General features: G+C 37.4%; 1 protein-coding gene across 1 annotated transcript in view; it reads right to left on the reverse strand.

The window, feature by feature from the left end:
* LOC311070887 (uncharacterized protein) overlaps positions 1 to 19,928 on the reverse strand; it is a 38,096-nt gene that overhangs the window by 9,632 nt on the left and 8,536 nt on the right. Inside the window, exons 5-11 of the mRNA XM_084094993.1 lie at positions 18,261 to 18,406; positions 16,222 to 16,416; positions 7,596 to 7,682; positions 7,241 to 7,436; positions 5,603 to 5,826; positions 5,099 to 5,341; positions 3,183 to 3,428 (exon numbers count right to left, since the gene is read on the reverse strand). Of these exons, the coding sequence (XP_083951119.1) occupies positions 3,183 to 3,428; positions 5,099 to 5,341; positions 5,603 to 5,826; positions 7,241 to 7,436; positions 7,596 to 7,682; positions 16,222 to 16,416; positions 18,261 to 18,406 (1,337 nt within the window). The remainder of the gene's footprint in view (positions 1 to 3,182; positions 3,429 to 5,098; positions 5,342 to 5,602; positions 5,827 to 7,240; positions 7,437 to 7,595; positions 7,683 to 16,221; positions 16,417 to 18,260; positions 18,407 to 19,928) is intronic.

Consider the following 19,928-nt stretch of genomic DNA (forward strand, 5'->3'; position numbering starts at 1 on the left):
TAGCACTTGAAAATCTTCGTAGATCTACGAGTGCTCTGGAGTAATCGTACATCCCCAAGTGCATCGTAAGAAGACAGATTTATGAGGACACCTGCAGGACAAACGGCAGATTACACCTTTAACTTTATTCAAATGTATGTGATTATAATATAAGGTTTTGATTGTACTTTATTGTACACTTTATTACTCTTTTTTGTTGTTGGTTAAATTAATGTATAAATTAAATAATTAAAGGGTAAATAAGGTCAGAAAAAAAAATAGAAATAATTTAATCTAATAATTTTAATCAAAATTAAATGAATGAATAAATAAATATATAAAAGAAATCCTTTAAATCTGTTAAAAATGACATATTTGTTTCGCTCTATCTCCTCTAAAAGGACATTAATTTCATCTTTTTGAAAGGTATCTTTTCGTGTTTTTTTTTGTTTTTTTTCAGCAATTTTATCAGTGCCTCCGCCTGTAGGTGCTTTATATATACTTGTCTTGATTGCTAATCCACAACAGATGACAATTATTAGGTTAAACGTTAAGAATACGACTCCATATAAGGTTATATTTCAGCACTTCGCGAATGGACAGCGACTCTTAAGTAGCACGTAGAGCGCGTTCTCGCGCGTTCATGTTAAGTGCATTTTTGGGAAACGCTCGTGGAATTGCTGCGAGCGTTCGTAACTTTGCACGTAGAAAGCACTCTTAAGAGCTAAGATACATCGTTATCGGGAAACCCGGCCCTGCTCTCTTCATCTCGTGGTTGCAGCGATGACTCTGAGACTGTACGTGCGCGTTTAAGGTAGCCTACCTAAACAACGACTGTTGCAACAGGGCCAAGGGCTGAGTTGGAAAATATGTGACGTCTTTATGTTTTTTTAATTTAATCAATGTTGATTATGAAAGTGAGCATGCAGTATGAGAAAGATATGATACACCATGAGATGCGCAATATGTCTGGAGACATGGATTGGGTAAAACATGAGTTTTGTTTTGTAGAAAGTCTCTTTTTAAAAGATTTTCGTTTTGTATAAATTGTATCTTAATTTTGATCAATGTTTTATCAACCAATTGCCTGTATTTAATAAAAGCAAATATATAGCAGACAATGTAATAAGGCGCCGGCACTATCACTTGCATAGCACGTGAACTGGAGGGCGCCGAAACTCAGCTTGTGCCTCACAGATTTGAGAAATATAGGCTATCTATTATAGAAAGCTTGAAATGTCTACTTTTAAACAAAAATATTCAAAACCAAAAGAAATAGGCAACTCTCTGAATATGTAATCCATATTAAATGTGCATTTCTCTCTGGCGTTCATGAGTCCGCTTCGTCAACTTCATCTTTGCAGCGACACATAAAACACCAATTTATTAATAAATAATTAAATGTCTCCTGTGTTATACCCGAATAAATAATAATGAAAAAAGTTCAAAAGTCGGACTGTAAGCGTATGAGACTTACAGGAAAGCATGATTGCTATTCACATTATTAAAATGGCTGTAATCTGTTACCACAATAGTACTTGATCTGTTTAAAATGATGTGTTAAAATAATGTGTTAAATTAAAAATCAAAATTAAAATTTGTCTAAACCCGTCATTCATTTTTTCTATTTTTGATCTGAGCACACAATCAGAAAATCGAAAAACGAGTCGTTATTCGTTTTTTTTCATTTTAGTTCAGGAAATAAATAATGGAAAAAGTTGTGGGTTTTAATTTGAAAAAAAACGATTGAACGAATGATACACGGGGCCCTATTTGTAAGCCTTTATTGTAAAATAAAAATAGGCTGATAAAAAAAAAAAAAAAAAACGGACTTCCAAAATAATCCGGCGGGCCAGAAAATATTGCTGGCGGCCCAGTTTTGGCCCGCGGGCCGCCTGTTGCCGACCCTTGGTCTATAGCTTACAGCGCATGATGGAAATGAAACGCCCATTACCATATCTTAATTTCAGCTCCGGAGGCTTCCTCAATCCTCAGCAATGTAAGAACAGTAACAATGGCTTCGATTTTACCATATTTCGAGCGCAAACATGGGAAGAACTAGTTGATCAACCCAAACATCCGACACAATTTTTATTGACAGAATTTTAGGTAATAGTATGCCCACATCTGATTAGCAGAACTATTTCAGCTATTTTAACATGAGTTAGCTGGTTAGCAAAGACCTACCTACAGCTGTGCACTGGGTGTACACCATATTAAACACAAACTATGTATTTTGAACTCTCTGTTGAAAATGTATATATTAATAATTCATCATAATTACAGGTTGTGATTCAGAGGAGTAATTGGGTCCAAATAAAGTGCACTGTAAAAAATGATCGTAATTTTAACGGTAAAAGACTGTAAAAATGCTACAGTGAAAAACTGTTAATTGGTTAACAGAAAGTTTCCGTACTATATACGGTAAATAACTGTGATAGATCTAACGGTACATTTAATGTAATTTTACTGTAACATACCGTTAAATTTACAGTTTTTGAAAGTGAAAAAACAACTCATTGTATCATTTACAGTGAAAAACCGTAAACTGACATTCCCACAATTCCCTGTGACACTTCACATTTGATGTATTTTTGTTGAAATAACTATGTTTGTTTCTTCATAGTTTTCTTCGTTTTTTCTAATCAGTTATGTACATTAGGGGTTTATGTTACATTTAATGTTGTTAAATTAATGTTTATTGCATTTTAAAAATTTCATGTGTTACCATGATGGTGTTTAATGTTTGTGTGAATGACACTGTGCAGCTTCTATATATATTAGTATTAACTCTCTTGTGGAAGAACTGCTTATGTTGAGCTTTGATTGATCATGTGACTCTCATCACTGCTGTGATTGGTGGTTATCAGTGTACAAAACAGATATTAATACTTCAATAGGATGGTAAATTATCATTATATCATATTACCGAAATCCAATGTTAAATATACAGTTTTTTTCCGTAAAAACAACGGGAAGAAATTACCATTTTTTTACAGTATTTTTCCGTTTTTTAACAGAAATTTTCTGGCGCCCCTGCTGCCAGAAAATTACCGTTTTTTTACGTTTTTTTTTTTTTACAGTGTGGGTACTGCCCCATCTTTAAAAGATAAAGTTTTGCAAAAGCATAATAGGGGCACTTTAATAGTAGATCTAAACTTAAGAAATAGAAATGTATTGACACAAGTTCAAGTCATACGTACTGTGGAGGTAGTTGGGCAGGGCACAGGTCTGGCAGTCAGTGGGTCCTGGCCCCTCGCAGGATTGGCAGAGCCGATGACATGCTTGGCAAGTGAACTGGTTATTTTGGAGGAATGTTCTGGGTGGGCAGTCTGAATCCCCAGTAACCCCACACATCATGGTGTTGGGATCAAGAACGAGACCCTTTTCGCACTGCATACACTGGGTGGGCTCAGGACCCACACAGCGTGCACAGGTCTGGTGACATTCTACGGAGACAAATATGGGACATATAAGAACATTTTTATATTTGTTTGCATATCAGCCACATTTATCTACATATATTCAATTATTGTTATTATAAAATATAACCAGTAATTCATATAACCAGTTTATAACCACTTGTGTAGCATGGTTGATGTTCAATCTCATCCGTTTCCTTTTTGACAACTAATTAGTGCAAAAAAAATTCAAGATGCATATGCGAGCTGAACATAGTATTCCATGTTAGAAAAAACACAATGTGAACAGTATGTGTGTATTAAGGTGATGACAAAACTTAAATCACGTACGCTGTACGCATAAAATAAACAAATTATAGAATTTTGACTGTGAAACAACAGGCCAGTGTTGCCATCAAATTCAAGGCGCATGTGCAAGGTGAGCGAGTGTACATATGCACTCTTAGAAAAAAAATGGGCTGCGCATGCTATGCTGATAATGAAATTTACCTCACGCACACTGTACGCATACCTTACCATAAACATTAAGCTCTAAGTATACTTTGGGCGTACTTTTAAATTAGAGTTGCCAATATTTCTTAAGTCCTTCACACGTTCATCAACGCGAGCATTTATTTTCGTTGCATCTCCAGTAGTTTCTTGTTATTTTGTCTCATCCAGAGAGATAGAGGCGCGTTTCAGACAGCGCTCGAACACCAAATTGTTTCCTCTTTCGCATTTACTTACGCTTGAATGGAACACCCATGGTGTCAAAACACCCATCTCGGCAAGAATTCTCTTTATGTTATGTCATAAGTGAACATTTGAGAAAGAAATCGGATGTGTATCGGTATATTCGGTCCTTGCATTTGGTCTTAAAGTGACAGCAGCCTAAAGCAAAGCAGGAATATGCTTTTGTCTGTGTCATTAATGTTAATAAAAAAAAAAAAATACAGCTCTAACAAAGATGAACTAAATATAATATTTAATATTACTAATACTAATATTTAAATTGTACTGTGAACAAATAGTGTTATTTTACATATAGGCAGCTTATAGGATACCTGAGTACCAAGCAGCATCTCCAGGTGCTCACTTGAGAACCAGACCAAAAAAGTTATGTGCAACCTAGTCTCAGCCTCAGACGTCATGCCCACGGACCATTGGCTGAACGTCTGATGCATATGGCACATTTTTCTGGAAACACTTCAGGACTGTCGAAGTTGCGATCTGATTGGCTGAATTCTACAGGACGTCTGGGAGACGCGCGTGTCGCGTTCTTTAACGGTCCACATGGAAACAAATGCCATGACGCCAAAACCCCTCATGGAAGAAGAAAGCCGTTGTGTTTACAACTGTGACAATGAGCGCTTACCAGGATCAACTAAACGCTGGATTTTCAAAAGTATGTGAAGTTCGCGGCTCCATTGTTGCAGTAAACTAGCACAGCGTTTCTTGAATGAATAATTTATTAGACGCAGGCCGGTGTGTTATTGTAGGGACATCGACATTATATTGTCACGCCCCTAAACATGACGCGGAACAAAACGAACTGTGATTGGTTGCGTTACATGTCAGTCAAACGTCCTCTTGGGCGGTCCTTGGCTTAGAAAAGCTGCGATAGAGTCCAGACCCTCTGCCATCAGTCTGAAGGTCTGGCTACGCGAGACTATGTGCACCCATGCTCATAATACATTACATTACAGATAATACTTCACCCTGGCATTCTTTATCAGAGGTCTGGTAATAAGTGCCCGTTGGGCACACCTCCAAACACGTGCCCTCGTAGAGTTTTGGGGTGAGGGAAGAGCAGGTCTCGCAGTCGTCAGATAGGGGACCAGAGCAGGTGGTACAGGTGGGATGGCAGCTCACACAGACCCCCTTATCCAAATCTTCAAAGTAACCCTTCGGACAGACTGCCTTACATGCCCCATTTAAGAGCAAATAGAGAAAACTGCACCCTGAAATTAAAGTTACACAATATATTTGAATTTCAAATAAATTTTTATCTAATTTCCACTTAAAGTAATCAAGGAGTGTTAACTGATCTGCAAATGTGCAAATGGATATATAGCAAACAAGATAATATAACATGGAAAATGAATGTAATGTCATTCTACAGAAGTGACACTGACAGGTTTTCAGGGCTCATTTTGGCTGTAACTGTTTCTACTCTTGTTAGAGACGTTTTGCACAGGATCTCAGCGGTAACAATCACTCACTAGTGCAGGTGTAAAAATTGGTGCACACGTCACAGTGAGGAGCACAGCGTCTGCATGTGCCGTCTTCTGCCACGTAGCTCATGGGGGCGCAGTTTTGCTTGCACTGCCCGTTGGCCAGATGAAGGCCTTCTCGACACGAAAGGCACTGCGTGCTTGTGCCATCGCAGGTCAGACAGAGTTCATCACAGGGTTCACATGTCCCCAGCTCAGTCTCAAAATAACCTCTGCAAGAAAAACAACAGATACATGTTTTTTAAATGCATTGATCAATGTATGCTACTGAGCAACGGTTAGGATTAAAAGGTCATTTGGCTTTCAGTTTAGCTTATTTTCTTAGTGCTATATTTCATTACAATTTATTTTAAGGTGTCCTTGTTTCACTGTAATTATATATTTAAGTACTGAGTAATAGTAATTAACTACATCTACTTGCTATAGGGTTAGGATTAGGTTTAGGTTTCAGTTTTGGGTCAGATGCATGTAATTATGCATAATCTATAGTTATTACTATAGCGACTAACTACATGTAACGTGTAACAAGGACACTGTAAAATAAAGTGTTGCCTTATATTTTCAAATGATCCAATCAGCTAAATTTCAACTTTAAGTGTCACAGGAAAAAAAATATAATATATGCTGTATGTTTTAGAATGTATTTCTAACTGTTTTCCATCTAAGTGATTAGACAGACAGACAGACAGACAGACAGACAGACAGATAGATAGATAGATAGATAGATAGATAGATAGATAGATATAGATTTCACATATTTCTCAATATTGCATATAGTGTGTTTTTGCATGCTAAATATTTCAACAATATTGAAGAAGTAAAAATCCTTCAATAGAGTCAAATCACAGTAATATTTAGAGTCTATAAAAATATGGATATTTATAAAAAAATATATAAAGTTTAAATTGACATTTCTAGCTATATGAGGATTTATTAAAGTACATTAATGATGTTATATAAAGCATTTTATATATATTGTTGGGTTCGGTAAGTCTTTTATGCTCACCAAGGCTGCATTTGATCAGCAATACAGTAAAACAGAAATATTGTAAAATATGATTACAATTTAAAATAACTTATTTCTATTTGAATATATGATTTGATGTTCAATAAAAATTTCTTATTATTATCAGTGTTGAAAACAGTTAATATATTTTTGGAACCATGATACAATTATTATTATTATTTTTTTTAATTTTTTTTTAGGATTCTTTGATGAACAAAGTGCAAAGGAACAGCATTTAGTTGAAATGAAAATCTTTTGTAACTTTATAAATGTCTTTACCATCACCTTTAATTAATTTAAAGCATTAATTAAATCGCCTTGCTGTATAAAAGTATTGATTTCTTTAATATTTTTTTTTTTTAAACTCGGTTACACTTTGTTTTAAACAAAGTGTATCATTGTTACAGTGTAATTATATATTTAAGTACTGAGTAATATTAAGCAACTACATGTACTCACTATAGGGTTAGGGTAGGATTAGGATTTGGTTGACGGTTAGTTGCATGTAATAATGCATAATTTACTGTTATTACTATGGTAAGTACATGTATACATATGTAAGAAAGACACTGTAAAAATAAACTGTTAGAATTCCAGAAGTTACAACCATAGTGACTCACTCTGGGCACTCAGACCAGCAGCTGCCCTGGAACAGATAGAGCTGGTAAGAGTCCGTCTTACAGCTCACACACTCGTCTCTGCTCTCACAGGCCTCACAGTTAGCAGAACACCTCTCACACAACAAACTGGAGCTGTTTCCAAAGAAACCCAGAGGACAGCGGTCTACACACACGGACTCCTGCTCCAACATGTATCCTAGCAAAAAAGACGGCTATTAGAGTGGTTGAAAAAAGCAAACATGCATCTTATTAATATCTTATTTATTCAGCAAGTTCTTATGAAGCAGGAACCCATTAAAAGGAAATGTTTATGTTTATCAGGTGGGAGGGAAAGGAAAGCTAACCTATACGTTACCGGTAGCACAGGTGATGCAATTCTGAGCCTTGGGGCCATAACATGTCAGGCAGGATCCATCACAGAAACGACAAGTGCGACTTTCCCCTTTGGAGAAGGACAAAAATACACGGTTATATATAGTTTTCCTTGATTTACTACAGGGATTTTCAAACTTTTTGATGCCAAATATGATGATTTGATTAAAATCTAATACTGGTAACGTATAGGTTAGTTTTCCTTTCCCTCCCATCTGATAAATGTAAACATTTCCTTTTAATGGGTTCCTGCTTCATAAGAACTTGCTGAATAAATAAGTTAGCAGAACACCTGTCACACAACAGACTGAAGCTGTTTCTAAAGAAACACAAAGGAAAGAGGTCTAGACACTCTGACTCCTGCTCCAACATGTATCCTAGCAAAAAAGACGGCTATTAGAGTGGTTGAAAAAAGCAAACATGCATCTTATCAATATCGTATTTATTCAGCAAGTTCTTATGAAGCAGGAACCCATTAAAAGGAAATGTTTACGTTTATCAGGTGGGAGGGAAAGGAAAGCTAACCTATTTGTTACAGGCAAGACTCCTCTGATTTAGAGTCGTCAGGCTTATATAGTGGGTAGTGCCAATCTGTGGTAGTGAACAGGTTGGCTGTATTATACGAAAGATTTCTAGTCAGGCCACCGTTCATCCGAGCATCAAATGGACATTTCTACGTGAGATGGCTTCCTCCCTTTCGGGAGTTTTTCTACTGAGGCCAGCGCTCTGTCAAGCTCCAGATAAAACTACAAAATCAAGCGCTGGCCCTCGTCAGGCCACCTTGTTAGCCACCTTATACTACAGCAGTAGTTCTCTCACTTTTGAGAGTCGTTTTTGAGATTATAGCTCTGAACCTCAGACATATAATATTTGTGTGTCGGCCCTCATGGGGCCACCTCGATATCTGGCTTAGGCTTAGTATCTAGGATATTTAGTGGCGGTCTGCTAAGCATTCTCGCATCGAGCCTCTCAGTATCTGAGTATAGGTTCCTTAGACCATCAGGAGATTTTTCCTGTAAATCTAGTTTTCCTAATACTAGCCTCCTCTTACTCTAGAGTCATCTGACCAAGGCCCGTCTTTTGCATTAGGTGTAAATGCTAGTGGTGTAACAGGGTAGATAGCAGCATAGGTAGCAGGCTACCTTCAAAAAAAAAAAAAGCCTCCCATGCAGATATCTATGGCCGTTGTCAGTTCTTTCTCTCTAGAGAGTAAGCAGTGTGCTCAGGCCTCCGCCCTTTACAGCATCGAGTGTGGTAGCTGGCAGCAAGGCCTTAAGTTAAAATGGATTTTTCTTCTGAGCCCCTTGAATATATAATTCAATTCATATTTACAAGCCACTTACCTAGGCCTCCATTCCCTTGGGTTTAGTAGAGAATATAAAATCTGTCTTATAAAATTACAAGATATTAGGCCTCGACCCTGATACATCTTTCAGGGTCATGCTGATAGTGCTCTCCTTGTTAGGGTCATTAATTAGAGTACTTTGCTACCCATAGCTCGTATGTTATCATCCTTCACCACCCAGGCTCAGGTAGAGACGGATTAGTGATTCCCTCTCACTTGGGATGGTTGAGTATGCTCCCTTAGAGCCAAAGCACTGCCCGGGCTGATGCCCATAACTTTCGAAGCTGTACTTCGGTAGCATAAGATTTAATATCACGCTGCAGGCCCCATGAAGCCTCCCTGATTTTAGCCCAGAGCCTGGTCAGTACTTATCAGGTGGAGCATAGTGTTCCAGAATCTATCTGAGGATCGCTCTGTTTGAATACTTAACTCCCTAAGTCTGGTTGTAAGGTCGAAGGACTCTCACGAGGACTCCCTGTTAGATCTGCCCTAGAGCTGGAGGCGCTCCCCTTATTAGGGTCCCTTTAGAGTGCCCAGCCTCCACAGGGCTTTGAAAGCACTGTGTAGATTCAGGATAGAGTACTCCCCTCGTTTGCAAGAGTTATAAAGCGCTATGCTGAGTTCTACTCTCCAGGATGCCCGTCTCTATGATCCAGTTTGTGATTGAACTACTGCCATTATTTGCATTTTTTCCCTATTGGATTTTGTGAGAGACTCTGTTTAGGAAACAGACTAGGTCAGTAAATTTGACCAGGTCAGCCTCCCTGGTGGCATAGGGGGTTGACTTTATGTTTCCCTCAGAAAGTGACTGGACGGGACTCTTTCGGACCCCCTAGCCATATTGCCTTAAAGGAACCCCTTCCATGGAAGCTGTTGGTTCCAAGCCTTTGAGCGGCCTTGATAGACCTTCCGTTGTTCGGAGGCCACTTTGAGGCTTATAGCTTGGACAGTGACCTTAGGGAATAATGTCACTGACAGCCTGTATGTGACCCAAAGGGGGAGTGTGTTCTTGGCATTTCAGGATGAAACTGCCAGTTCTGACGTTTTTGTCACAAGCCATAATTGGCATGCGCTCCCCTCAGCATGGTGAGATTGTACATCATTCCCCAATAGCATCAGCGACACAGTGCGAGTTCCCTTTCGAAAGGGAACGTCTAGGTTACGACTGTAACCTCTGTTCCCTGAGAACAGGGAACGATACACTCCGTCGTTAGCCATGCCTCGGGGATGCCTGCTGAACAGTCCCTTCAGACGAAAGTGGATGACATGTTCTCTAGGCACCCCTTTTATACTTCCGGGTCGCACTAGTAGTAACGTCATAGGCTGTCACCGGTCAATATCGATTGCCGTGATTGGATAGCTTCTCAGACACCGTCTCACGTGGAGGGCGTTCCCCAATAGCGTCATCGACGCAGTGTCTTGTTCCCTGTTCTCAGGGAACAGAGGTTACAGTCGTAACCTAGACGTTTTTCTTGATTTACTACAGGGATTTTCAAACTTTTTGATGCCAAATATGATGATTTGATTAAAAACTTGAAAATTAGAAATGTTGCTTTGATAACTGAAACAAGTTAAGTTACTAAAATTACTAAAACTAAAATAGAAATAAAAATATAGAAATGTTAAAAATGATAAAAGCAAACTTAAACTAAACTGAATTAAAAATGAAATATAAAAATAAAAGCTCATTCAAAATATACTATAATACTATAATAATTACACTATAATAATAGAAATACTGTAATAGAATATAAATAATAATAAAATAACTTGATGAGGATCTTCTTAATGTAAAGGCAGCTGTATATTTTCATACAGCTTTTTGTCAGACTTAAGTGGGTCGCACACAGGACGCGCAGCTCAGCGCCGCGCCGCGCCACGTCTAGGACAACTCTCACCTGAAAATCCGTTAGCATCAGCAATTTTCTGATTTCTGTAAATAAATATAAAACTAAATGTATTTTGCAGCACGGGGTGAAGTCCGTATATACATTAACTACGATTTGAGACACATAAATGTAAATTTAATATAAAACTATGTAAATGGCGCTCTGTGGCGCGGCAGGATTTTGAACACGGTCCTGAGCCGTTGCTGGGCGCCGCGGACAGACGCCGCCGGTGTGTGTACTCTCATAGAGAATAATGTGTTCGAATTTAAAAGACGTGGCGCTGCGCGGCGCTGAGCTGCGCGTCCGGTGTGCGACCCCCTTTAAGGTGTATATATGAAAAGCGTTTTTCATATAGACCTTTATACTGTGTTATAAAAATATTAAGTGTGTCAAAATTAAATAATTGGGTTACACTTTATTTTAAATGTCCTTCTTTCACTGTATTCATTTATATATATATATATATATATATATATATATATATATACAGTGAGGAAAATAAGTATTTGAACACCCTGCTATTTTGCAAGTTCTCCCACTTGGAAATCATGGAGGGGTCTGAAATTGTCATCGTAGGTGCATGTCCACTGTGAGAGACATAATCTAAAAAAAAAAATCCAGAAATCACAATATATGATTTTTTAACTATTTATTTGTATGATACAGCTGCAAATAAGTATTTGAACACCTGTCTATCAGCTAGAATTATGACCCTCAAAGACCTGTTAGTCTGCCTTTAAAATGTCCACCTCCACTCCATTTATTATCCTAAATTAGATGCACCTGTTTGAGGTCGTTAGCTGCATAAAGACACCTGTCCACCCCATACAATCAGTAAGAATCCAACTACTAACATGGCCAAGACCAAAGAGCTGTCCAAAGACACTAGAGACAAAATTGTACACCTCCACAAGGCTGGAAAGGGCTACGGGGAAATTGCCAAGCAGCTTGGTGAAAAAAGGTCCACTGTTGGAGCAATCATTAGAAAATGGAAGAAGCTAAACATGACTGTCAATCTCCCTCGGACTGGGGCTCCATGCAAGATCTCACCTCGTGGGGTCTCAATGATCCTAAGAAAGGTGAGAAATCAGCCCAGAACTACACGGGAGGAGCTGGTCAATGACCTGAAAAGAGCTGGGACCACCGTTTCCAAGGTTACTGTTGGTAATACACTAAGACGTCATGGTTTGAAATCATGCATGGCACGGAAGGTTCCCCTGCTTAAACCAGCACATGTCAAGGCCCGTCTTAAGTTTGCCAATGACTATTTGGGTGATCCAGAGGAGTCATGGGAGAAAGTCATGTGGTCAGATGAGACCAAAATAGAACTTTTTGGTCATAATTCCACTAAACGTGTTTGGAGGAAGAAGTCAAAGTCAAAGTCAAAGTCAAGTTTATTTCTAGAGCACTTTTAAAACAACAGAAGTTGACCAAAGTGCTGTACATCCCACATCATGAATCAACAACAACAAAAATAAAATGACATAAAAAGACACAAACACACAGCTCTCAAACTGAAATAAAAGCCAAGGAAAATAAATGTGTTTTAAGACTAGATTTAAAAGCAGATAGTTTTGGGGCCAGCCTCACAGACAATGGTAAATTATTCCATAGTTTAGGGGCCACAACTGAAAAGGCCCGATCTCCCCTATGTTTCAGCCTTACTCTAGGAACAACCAAGAGCATACAATCTGCCGACCTAAGAGACCTAGATGGAACATGTTGTTTTATGAGGTCAGAAAGGTAGGTCGGGGCTAGACCATTCAAGGATTTGTAGGTGAACACTAAAATTTTAAAATCAATCCTAAACCGTACTGGAAGCCAGTGAAGGGAAGCCAGTATGGGAGAAATGTGGTCACGCTTGCGTACCCCTTTTAGTAGTCTAGCTGCAGCATTCTGCACCAACTGCAGACGTGAGAGAGATGCCTGGCTGACACCAGCATAGATGGCATTACAATAATCCAATCGAGAGGAGATAAACACATGGATAACTCTTTCAAAGTCTTTAAATGACAAAAAAGGTTTCACTTTAGACAAGAGCCTTAACTGAAAAAAACTGACTTTAACCACAGAATTTATCTGCTTTTCAAGTTTAAAATCACTGTCCATGATTACTCCCAGATTTTTAACGGAAGATTGAACATACGGAGTTAAGGAACCCAATTCTGTGTTGGGGGCCACATGGGTACTACTTGGGCCAAATATCACAATTTCAGTTTTACTCTCATTGAAATGTAAAAAATTCATGGCCATCCAGGCTTTAATTTCTGCAAGGCAGTCCAACAATAATTTTACAGAGCTGTTATCATTTTGTTTCAATGGCAGATAAAGTTGTGTGTCATCTGCATAACAGTGAAATGAAATGCCATGCTTTCTCAGGATAGACCCCAGAGGAAGGATGTACAGGGAAAACAGCATCGGGCCCAGAATAGACCCCTGGGGGACTCCACAAGAAAAAGGTGCCATTTGGGACACAAAGTCTCCAAGGCGAACAGAAAACTTCCTATCGGACAGATATGACCTAAACCACTCTAAAGCAATACCTTTGATACCAACACAGTGGTCCAACCTAGAGATCAGAATATTATGATCAATAGTATCAAATGCAGCTGTAAGGTCTAATAGCATTAGAATAGCAGAATCTCCTGAGTCTGTAATCAATAAGAGGTCGTTAAAAACTTTTAAGAGTGTAGTTTCTGTACTATGAAGGGCTTTAAATCCAGACTGAAACAACTCCAAAATTCCATGTAAATCCAAAAAAGATTGCAACTGTATACATACAGCTTTCTCCAGTATTTTCGAAAGAAATGGAAGTTTAGAAATAGGTCGGTAATTGGAGAAAACTGATGCGTCAAGATTGGGTTTTTTTATTAGTGGCTGTACTACTGCATGTTTGAAGCCCTGTGGTACTACACCTGTGGTCAGACTGCTATTTATAATTTCTAGAATTTTGGGCCCAATAGTTTCAAAAACTTGTTTTAAAAAACGTGGAGGGACAACATCTGTAAAACAGGCGGATGATTTCATTTGAGCAATTATATCTTTCATAAAAGATAAGGACACAGGCTCAAACTGGTTAAAGACAGCAGGGTGGGTGACAATAATAGAGGGGTCCTCAGAAGAAGTTAAAATATGTGCTCTAATATTTTCTATCTTACCTATAAAAAATTGTGAAAACTTCTCACAGACATCTGGAGATGAATAAGAACAAGTCATTTGAGAGGGAGGCCCATTTAGTACAGCATTAATTGTACTAAAAAGAGCTTGAGGTTTGTGAGAATTCTTCAAGATAATGTCAGAAAGGTATTTCGTTTTCTCGGTTTTTACAGTTTTTTGGTATTTATGCCAGGTGTCTTTTAAGATGTCAAGAGACACCTGTAATCTGTTTTTCTTCCACTGTCGTTCAGCTCTCCTGCACTCTCGTCTGACAGCACGAGTAGTATCGTTCAACCATGGTTCACTTTTTGGCTTAGCACGCATAACTTTAAAAGGTGCAACAATGTCTAACACACTTTGGCAGGAAGAATCAAACAGTGAGAATAACTCTTCGGTATTAGAACAGGAAGGGAGCATACAATTAGTTTCATCCAAACTTTGAAAAACAGTAGAAAACTGTGCAGCCGTGGAAGAGTTAAACACACGACACCGCCGAGCTGGTCCACTCGGTTTAGAATAAGGGAGAGAGATCTCAAATAATACTGGCATGTGATCAGAAAAAGACGCTTCACAAATTTCAAGATTACAAATTTGTAAACCACATGATAAAACAAGATCTAATGTGTGTCCATGCTCGTGTGTAGGATCTGTCACATACTGCACCAAATTAAAAGAGTCAATAACATTTAAAAAATCTTTGACTAGTGGCTTCATAGGACAACAAACATGGATATTAAAGTCGCCAACTATTAAAACCCTGTCATAGTTTGACATAATTCCAGACAAAAAGTCAGAAAAATCATTGATGAAGTCCTTATTATATTTAGGTGGTCGGTATAGCACAGCACACAACACCGGCTGGAATCGACCCAGTTCGAAAATATTAAGTTCAAAGCTGGAGTAAATGTCTGATGACAGTTGACGACATTCAAATTTTTCTTTAAAAATTGTCGCTACTCCTCCTCCTCGTCCAGAAGACCTGAACGAAGACCATCAAGAAGAATGATGAGTACCATCCCAAGAACACCATCCCTACTGTGAAGCATGGGGGTGGTAGCATCATGCTTTGGGGGTGTTTTTCTGCACATGGGACAGGGCGACTGCACTGTATTAAGGAGAGGATGACCAGGGCCATGTATTGCGAGATTTTGGGGAACAACCTCCTTCCCTCAGTTAGAGCATTGAAGATGGGTCGAGGCTGGGTCTTCCAACATGACAATGACCCGAAGCACACAGCCAGGATAACCAAGGAGTGGCTCTGTAAGAAGCATATCAAGGTTCTGGCGTGGCCTAGCCAGTCTCCAGACCTAAACCAAATAGAGAATCTTTGGAGGGAGCTCAAACTCTGTGTTTCTCAGCGACAGCCCAGAAACCTGACTGATCTAGAGAAGATCTGTGTGGAGGAGTGGGCCAAAATCCCTCCTGCAGTGTGTGCAAACCTGGTGAAAAACTACAGGAAACGTTTGACCTCTGTAATTGCAAACAAAGGCTACTGTACCAAATATTAACATTGATTTTCTCAGGTGTTCAAATACTTATTTGCAGCTGTATCATACAAATAAATAGTTAAAAAATCATACATTGTGATTTCTGGATTTTTTTTTTTTTAGATTATGTCTCTCACAGTGGACATGCACCTACGATGACAATTTCAGACCCCTCCATGATTTCTAAGTGGGAGAACTTGCAAAATAGCAGGGTGTTCAAATACTTATTTTCCTCACTGTATATATATATATATATATTTATATACACACATGTACTTACTATAGGGTTAGGGTTTGGTTTAGGGTTAATTGCATGTGATTATGCATAATTTATAGTTATTACTATAGTAACTAACTACATGTAACATGTATACTGTAAAATAAAGTGTTACCAATAATTGGATATTTATTGTCATTGAATGAAAGCCAAAGCAAATTATTAACCCCGTTTTATACTGTAATAAAATATTAAGGATTTGAATATTTCCAAACTTGAAACATCACAGCATATATTGTTATATAACATCAATTTGATTACAAATTTTAAATTCATATATTAAGTTAAGGTGTAGAACAGTGAGAATCCCTGCTAAATTACAGGACAGCGTTTTAAGTGTAGTACTACCAACAGAGGGCAGTATTACACCAACTGTAACAGGCATGAGCAAATATAAAACTGAGGGCAGACTTATTATTTATATTGTTCTTATATTTAATGTCAGAAGTTCTCACCATCAACATATTGGCCTTCGAGGCAGCTGATCACCGGGCACTTCCCGTAAACTGGGCGGCTCCAGCCACTGCATCTGTCACAGTCTCTCACTCCTGGGCCGTGGCAGGTCAGACAGGAGCTGTGACAGGGCTGACAGCGCCACCCTCTGGTGTCTTTAAATGTGTCTGCTGGACAGTCCTTCACACAGGTGCCATCTGAAGGGTTGAATGCAAAAAGATGTAAATGTATGCCCACAGACTGTTTATCCTCTTATTTTCATAGTATGATTTTCATATATAGTTATACAGGTATGAACAATACGTACTGCATTCAATTTCTTCACAAAGTGTGACATACACTACCATTCAAAAGTCTGGGGTCAGTACACTGTAAAAAGTGATCAGTTGACTTAACTTAAAAAAAGTGAGGAAACCCGTTGCCTTGAAATTATTAAGTAATTAATGTGTAATTGAAAAAATTAAGTTATATAGAATTATCAAGCTCACATAACTTATTTTTTTCAATTACGCATGAAGTTTATTACTTAATAATTTAAAAGCAATGGGTTTCCTCACTTTCGCAAGGATGCATTCAATTGATCAAAGTGACAGCAAATAATGTACAGTGTAATGTAAATATTAAGATTTCTATTTCAAATAAATGCTGTTTCATTGAGCTGTCTGATCATCATCAAAGAATCCTGAAAAAATTCCATGAAATGAACAAAAAAACAAACATTTTCAACATTGATAATGATAAGAAATGTTTAAATATTAGAATGATTTCTGAAGGATCATGTGACACGTTTCACAATATTACTGTATTTTTTAACAAATAAATGCAGCCTTGGTGAGCTTAGAGACTTCTTTCAAAAACATAAAATCTTACTGACCCCAAACTTTTGAATGGTAGAGGTTCACAGGTAATAAATACAGTCATTTGTGTTATTTCATAGAATATAATTGTAGTAATAATTAAGAATAAGCAATGTTTGTGAATTTTGGACTGAGTGATTTGCATGAATGAACCACTCACATTTTGCATTAACCATATTTGCATCCCATTTCTATTTCCTATTCAAATAAGTGAGCAAGACTGAGTGAGTGCTGCAATAAAGAGCACATGCAAGGCTTTATCAGGCATTCTCAACCTTTTTTCTTGTTGGACCATATTTACATAATTATTAAATAAAATATAAAGGGGTTTCAGTCATAATAACTTTCGGGATAGTTTATGAAACATTATATTAAATGTAAATGGAAGGTACATAGGTTTCGTCTTGGTGGGCTGCTGGAAGTTACACTGAAACAGCCATTTAGAACGTGAATAGTTTCATGGTTGAACTATTCATGCATGAATGCATTTTTTTAATCTTTCAGTAAATTAATGGACAATAAATGTAATTGTTTTTACCCCCTTGACGTTGAAAGAAAAGTGTTCATTTTTGATTATTTTAATTGTTTTTAATACAAGTCGACCAATGGCAAAACGTTTTTATTTTTTTATTTTGCAAATCTGTTTGATGATGTAAGTGTTGCATATATTTATTATTCATTTAAATATTATTAAATATATTCTATAAATATATTATATATATATATATATATATATATATATATATATATATATATATATATATATATATATATATATATATTTCCATTTCTGTTGAACACAAAAGAAGATATTTTGAAGAATGTTGGTAACCAGACAGTTGACGTAACCATTGACTTACACTGTATTGTTTTTCCTACAATGGAAGTCAATGGGGTCCATCAACTGTCTGGTTACCAACATTCTTCAAAATATCTTCTTTTGTGTTCAACAGAACAAAGAAACTCATACAGGTTTGGAACAATAAGAGGGTGAGTAAATGATGATTTTGGGGTTAACTATTCCTTTAATGTAGTTTAAATTTAAATTAATGATTTCATCTATAAACATTATACAATAATGTGTGCTTGATAGGCTAGACTTAACCAAAGTAATGTGACTGAAACAGCTATGGCTATCAGACAGGAAAATGAGAGCGAACGTTCAGAGGAAGTAGAGTACGCACTGTTCAGGAAGTATCCGCTCTGGCAAGTGAGACACAGGGCATCGCTCCAGCAGTCCACACACGGATCTATGCAGCTGATACACAGTCCTCTACCCCGGTCCTCATACGTCCTCTGGGGACAGTGCTGACGACACTGGTGTCTGTATCTGTATGGATAGAGAACAAACAACAAAGGCGTGTCACATTTTGACTGCATTGTTTAAAAAGTGAGCAGGCCTTCAACATAATATTTGAGGGCTGTTTAGTAGAATAAGCATGAGCTTTTTTCAGGTCAGGTAATGCCAAAAACACAGCAATTCACACAGCCTTGCATCTTTTGTTGTAATAACATTGTGTTTACTTCTTTCCATAAGAAGTAATATATTTATGTTAAAATGTTTTATATATATATATATATATATATATATATATATATATATATATATATATATATATATATATATGTTTAACTTGATGCACTAAAACGGAAAAAATAACAACTAGATTTTTTTTTTATTATTGACAAAAACTAAAAAGTGAAAAAGAATACAGAAATTAAAATGAATTCAAAATATGAATAAAAACTATACTAGTATCTCAATGATACAAAATAACAAAACAAAAAAAAAAACACTGGTTTGTGCTGAAAAGATGCTAATAGTTGGTGTTTCCCTTCAGGACTTTCTTTGCAATATCCAAAAAATAAACGATGAAAAATCAAAAAAATTACCGTTTTTACCCAATACATTCCTGGAAGTGCGTAAAAAAAGTCAGATGACTGAATAATCTGCTCAGAGAAAAAACAAAAAAACATGCAGCCATTTTGTCTGCGCGCACTAAACCACAGGTGATTTATTACATTTAATAAAAGTGCCACAGTAGTGTCAATTTGTTAATTTTCTGTTTTGCACCGATTTCTCTTGAATTCTCTAGCAATTTCAGTCTCTTTAAAAACATGCTTTCATCGCCGTTTCATTTGTTTTTCACAACTTTGGAAAGACAGCTAATGATTTCATTTAAATTCAGCACATTGGTAAATTAGTGAATATAGCTGCTGGTTAAATTGTATGGTGTGTAGTTTTCTGCACTCAAATAATGTGCGCAAAAGTGTTGAAAAACTCTTTATATCGCCTCAGTATCGGACAAAATCACTTGGACCTGTTTGAAAACTTGCTTTCAAAGACTTTGGAACAGCTTCAGAGCAGCAACTGTCTTTCTAGACTTACTTTTGAATCAAAGACGCACTCTGATTCACAAGCTCCACCTTCAGGGTGAGGGAAATAATGAACTTGAGACTTTGGGGCTGTTTGTTTCAGAGCTTTGACAGAGGGAGTCTGGGTGAAGAGTAACCAGAGAACACTAACCACACCAGAGAAATGAACACCATCCCAAAACCACAACGCACCTGCCCTCGGCAGCATTGCTGGAATTATTAAGCCATCAATCCTTCAAATCAACCTTTCGGCAATAGACCTCTGATAAATGAAAGCATCAGAATGAAAGATCATCCGAGTGGCTTTTAATTCAAAGTCTTTTGTCATAATAATTCTATCATGATTCTTAAACCTGTTGTATAGACCATTTGGGAAGAACAGTATCAAATCGACCAATCAATCTTCTGATTATTGTGTGCACATCAGTGTCTATGCTAAAAATGTGACATTGAAGACTAGAGTAATGATGCTGAAA

Source organism: Abramis brama (genome assembly GCF_963993115.1).
Source record: "Abramis brama genome assembly, chromosome: 20".
NCBI lineage: Eukaryota > Metazoa > Chordata > Actinopteri > Cypriniformes > Leuciscidae > Abramis > Abramis brama.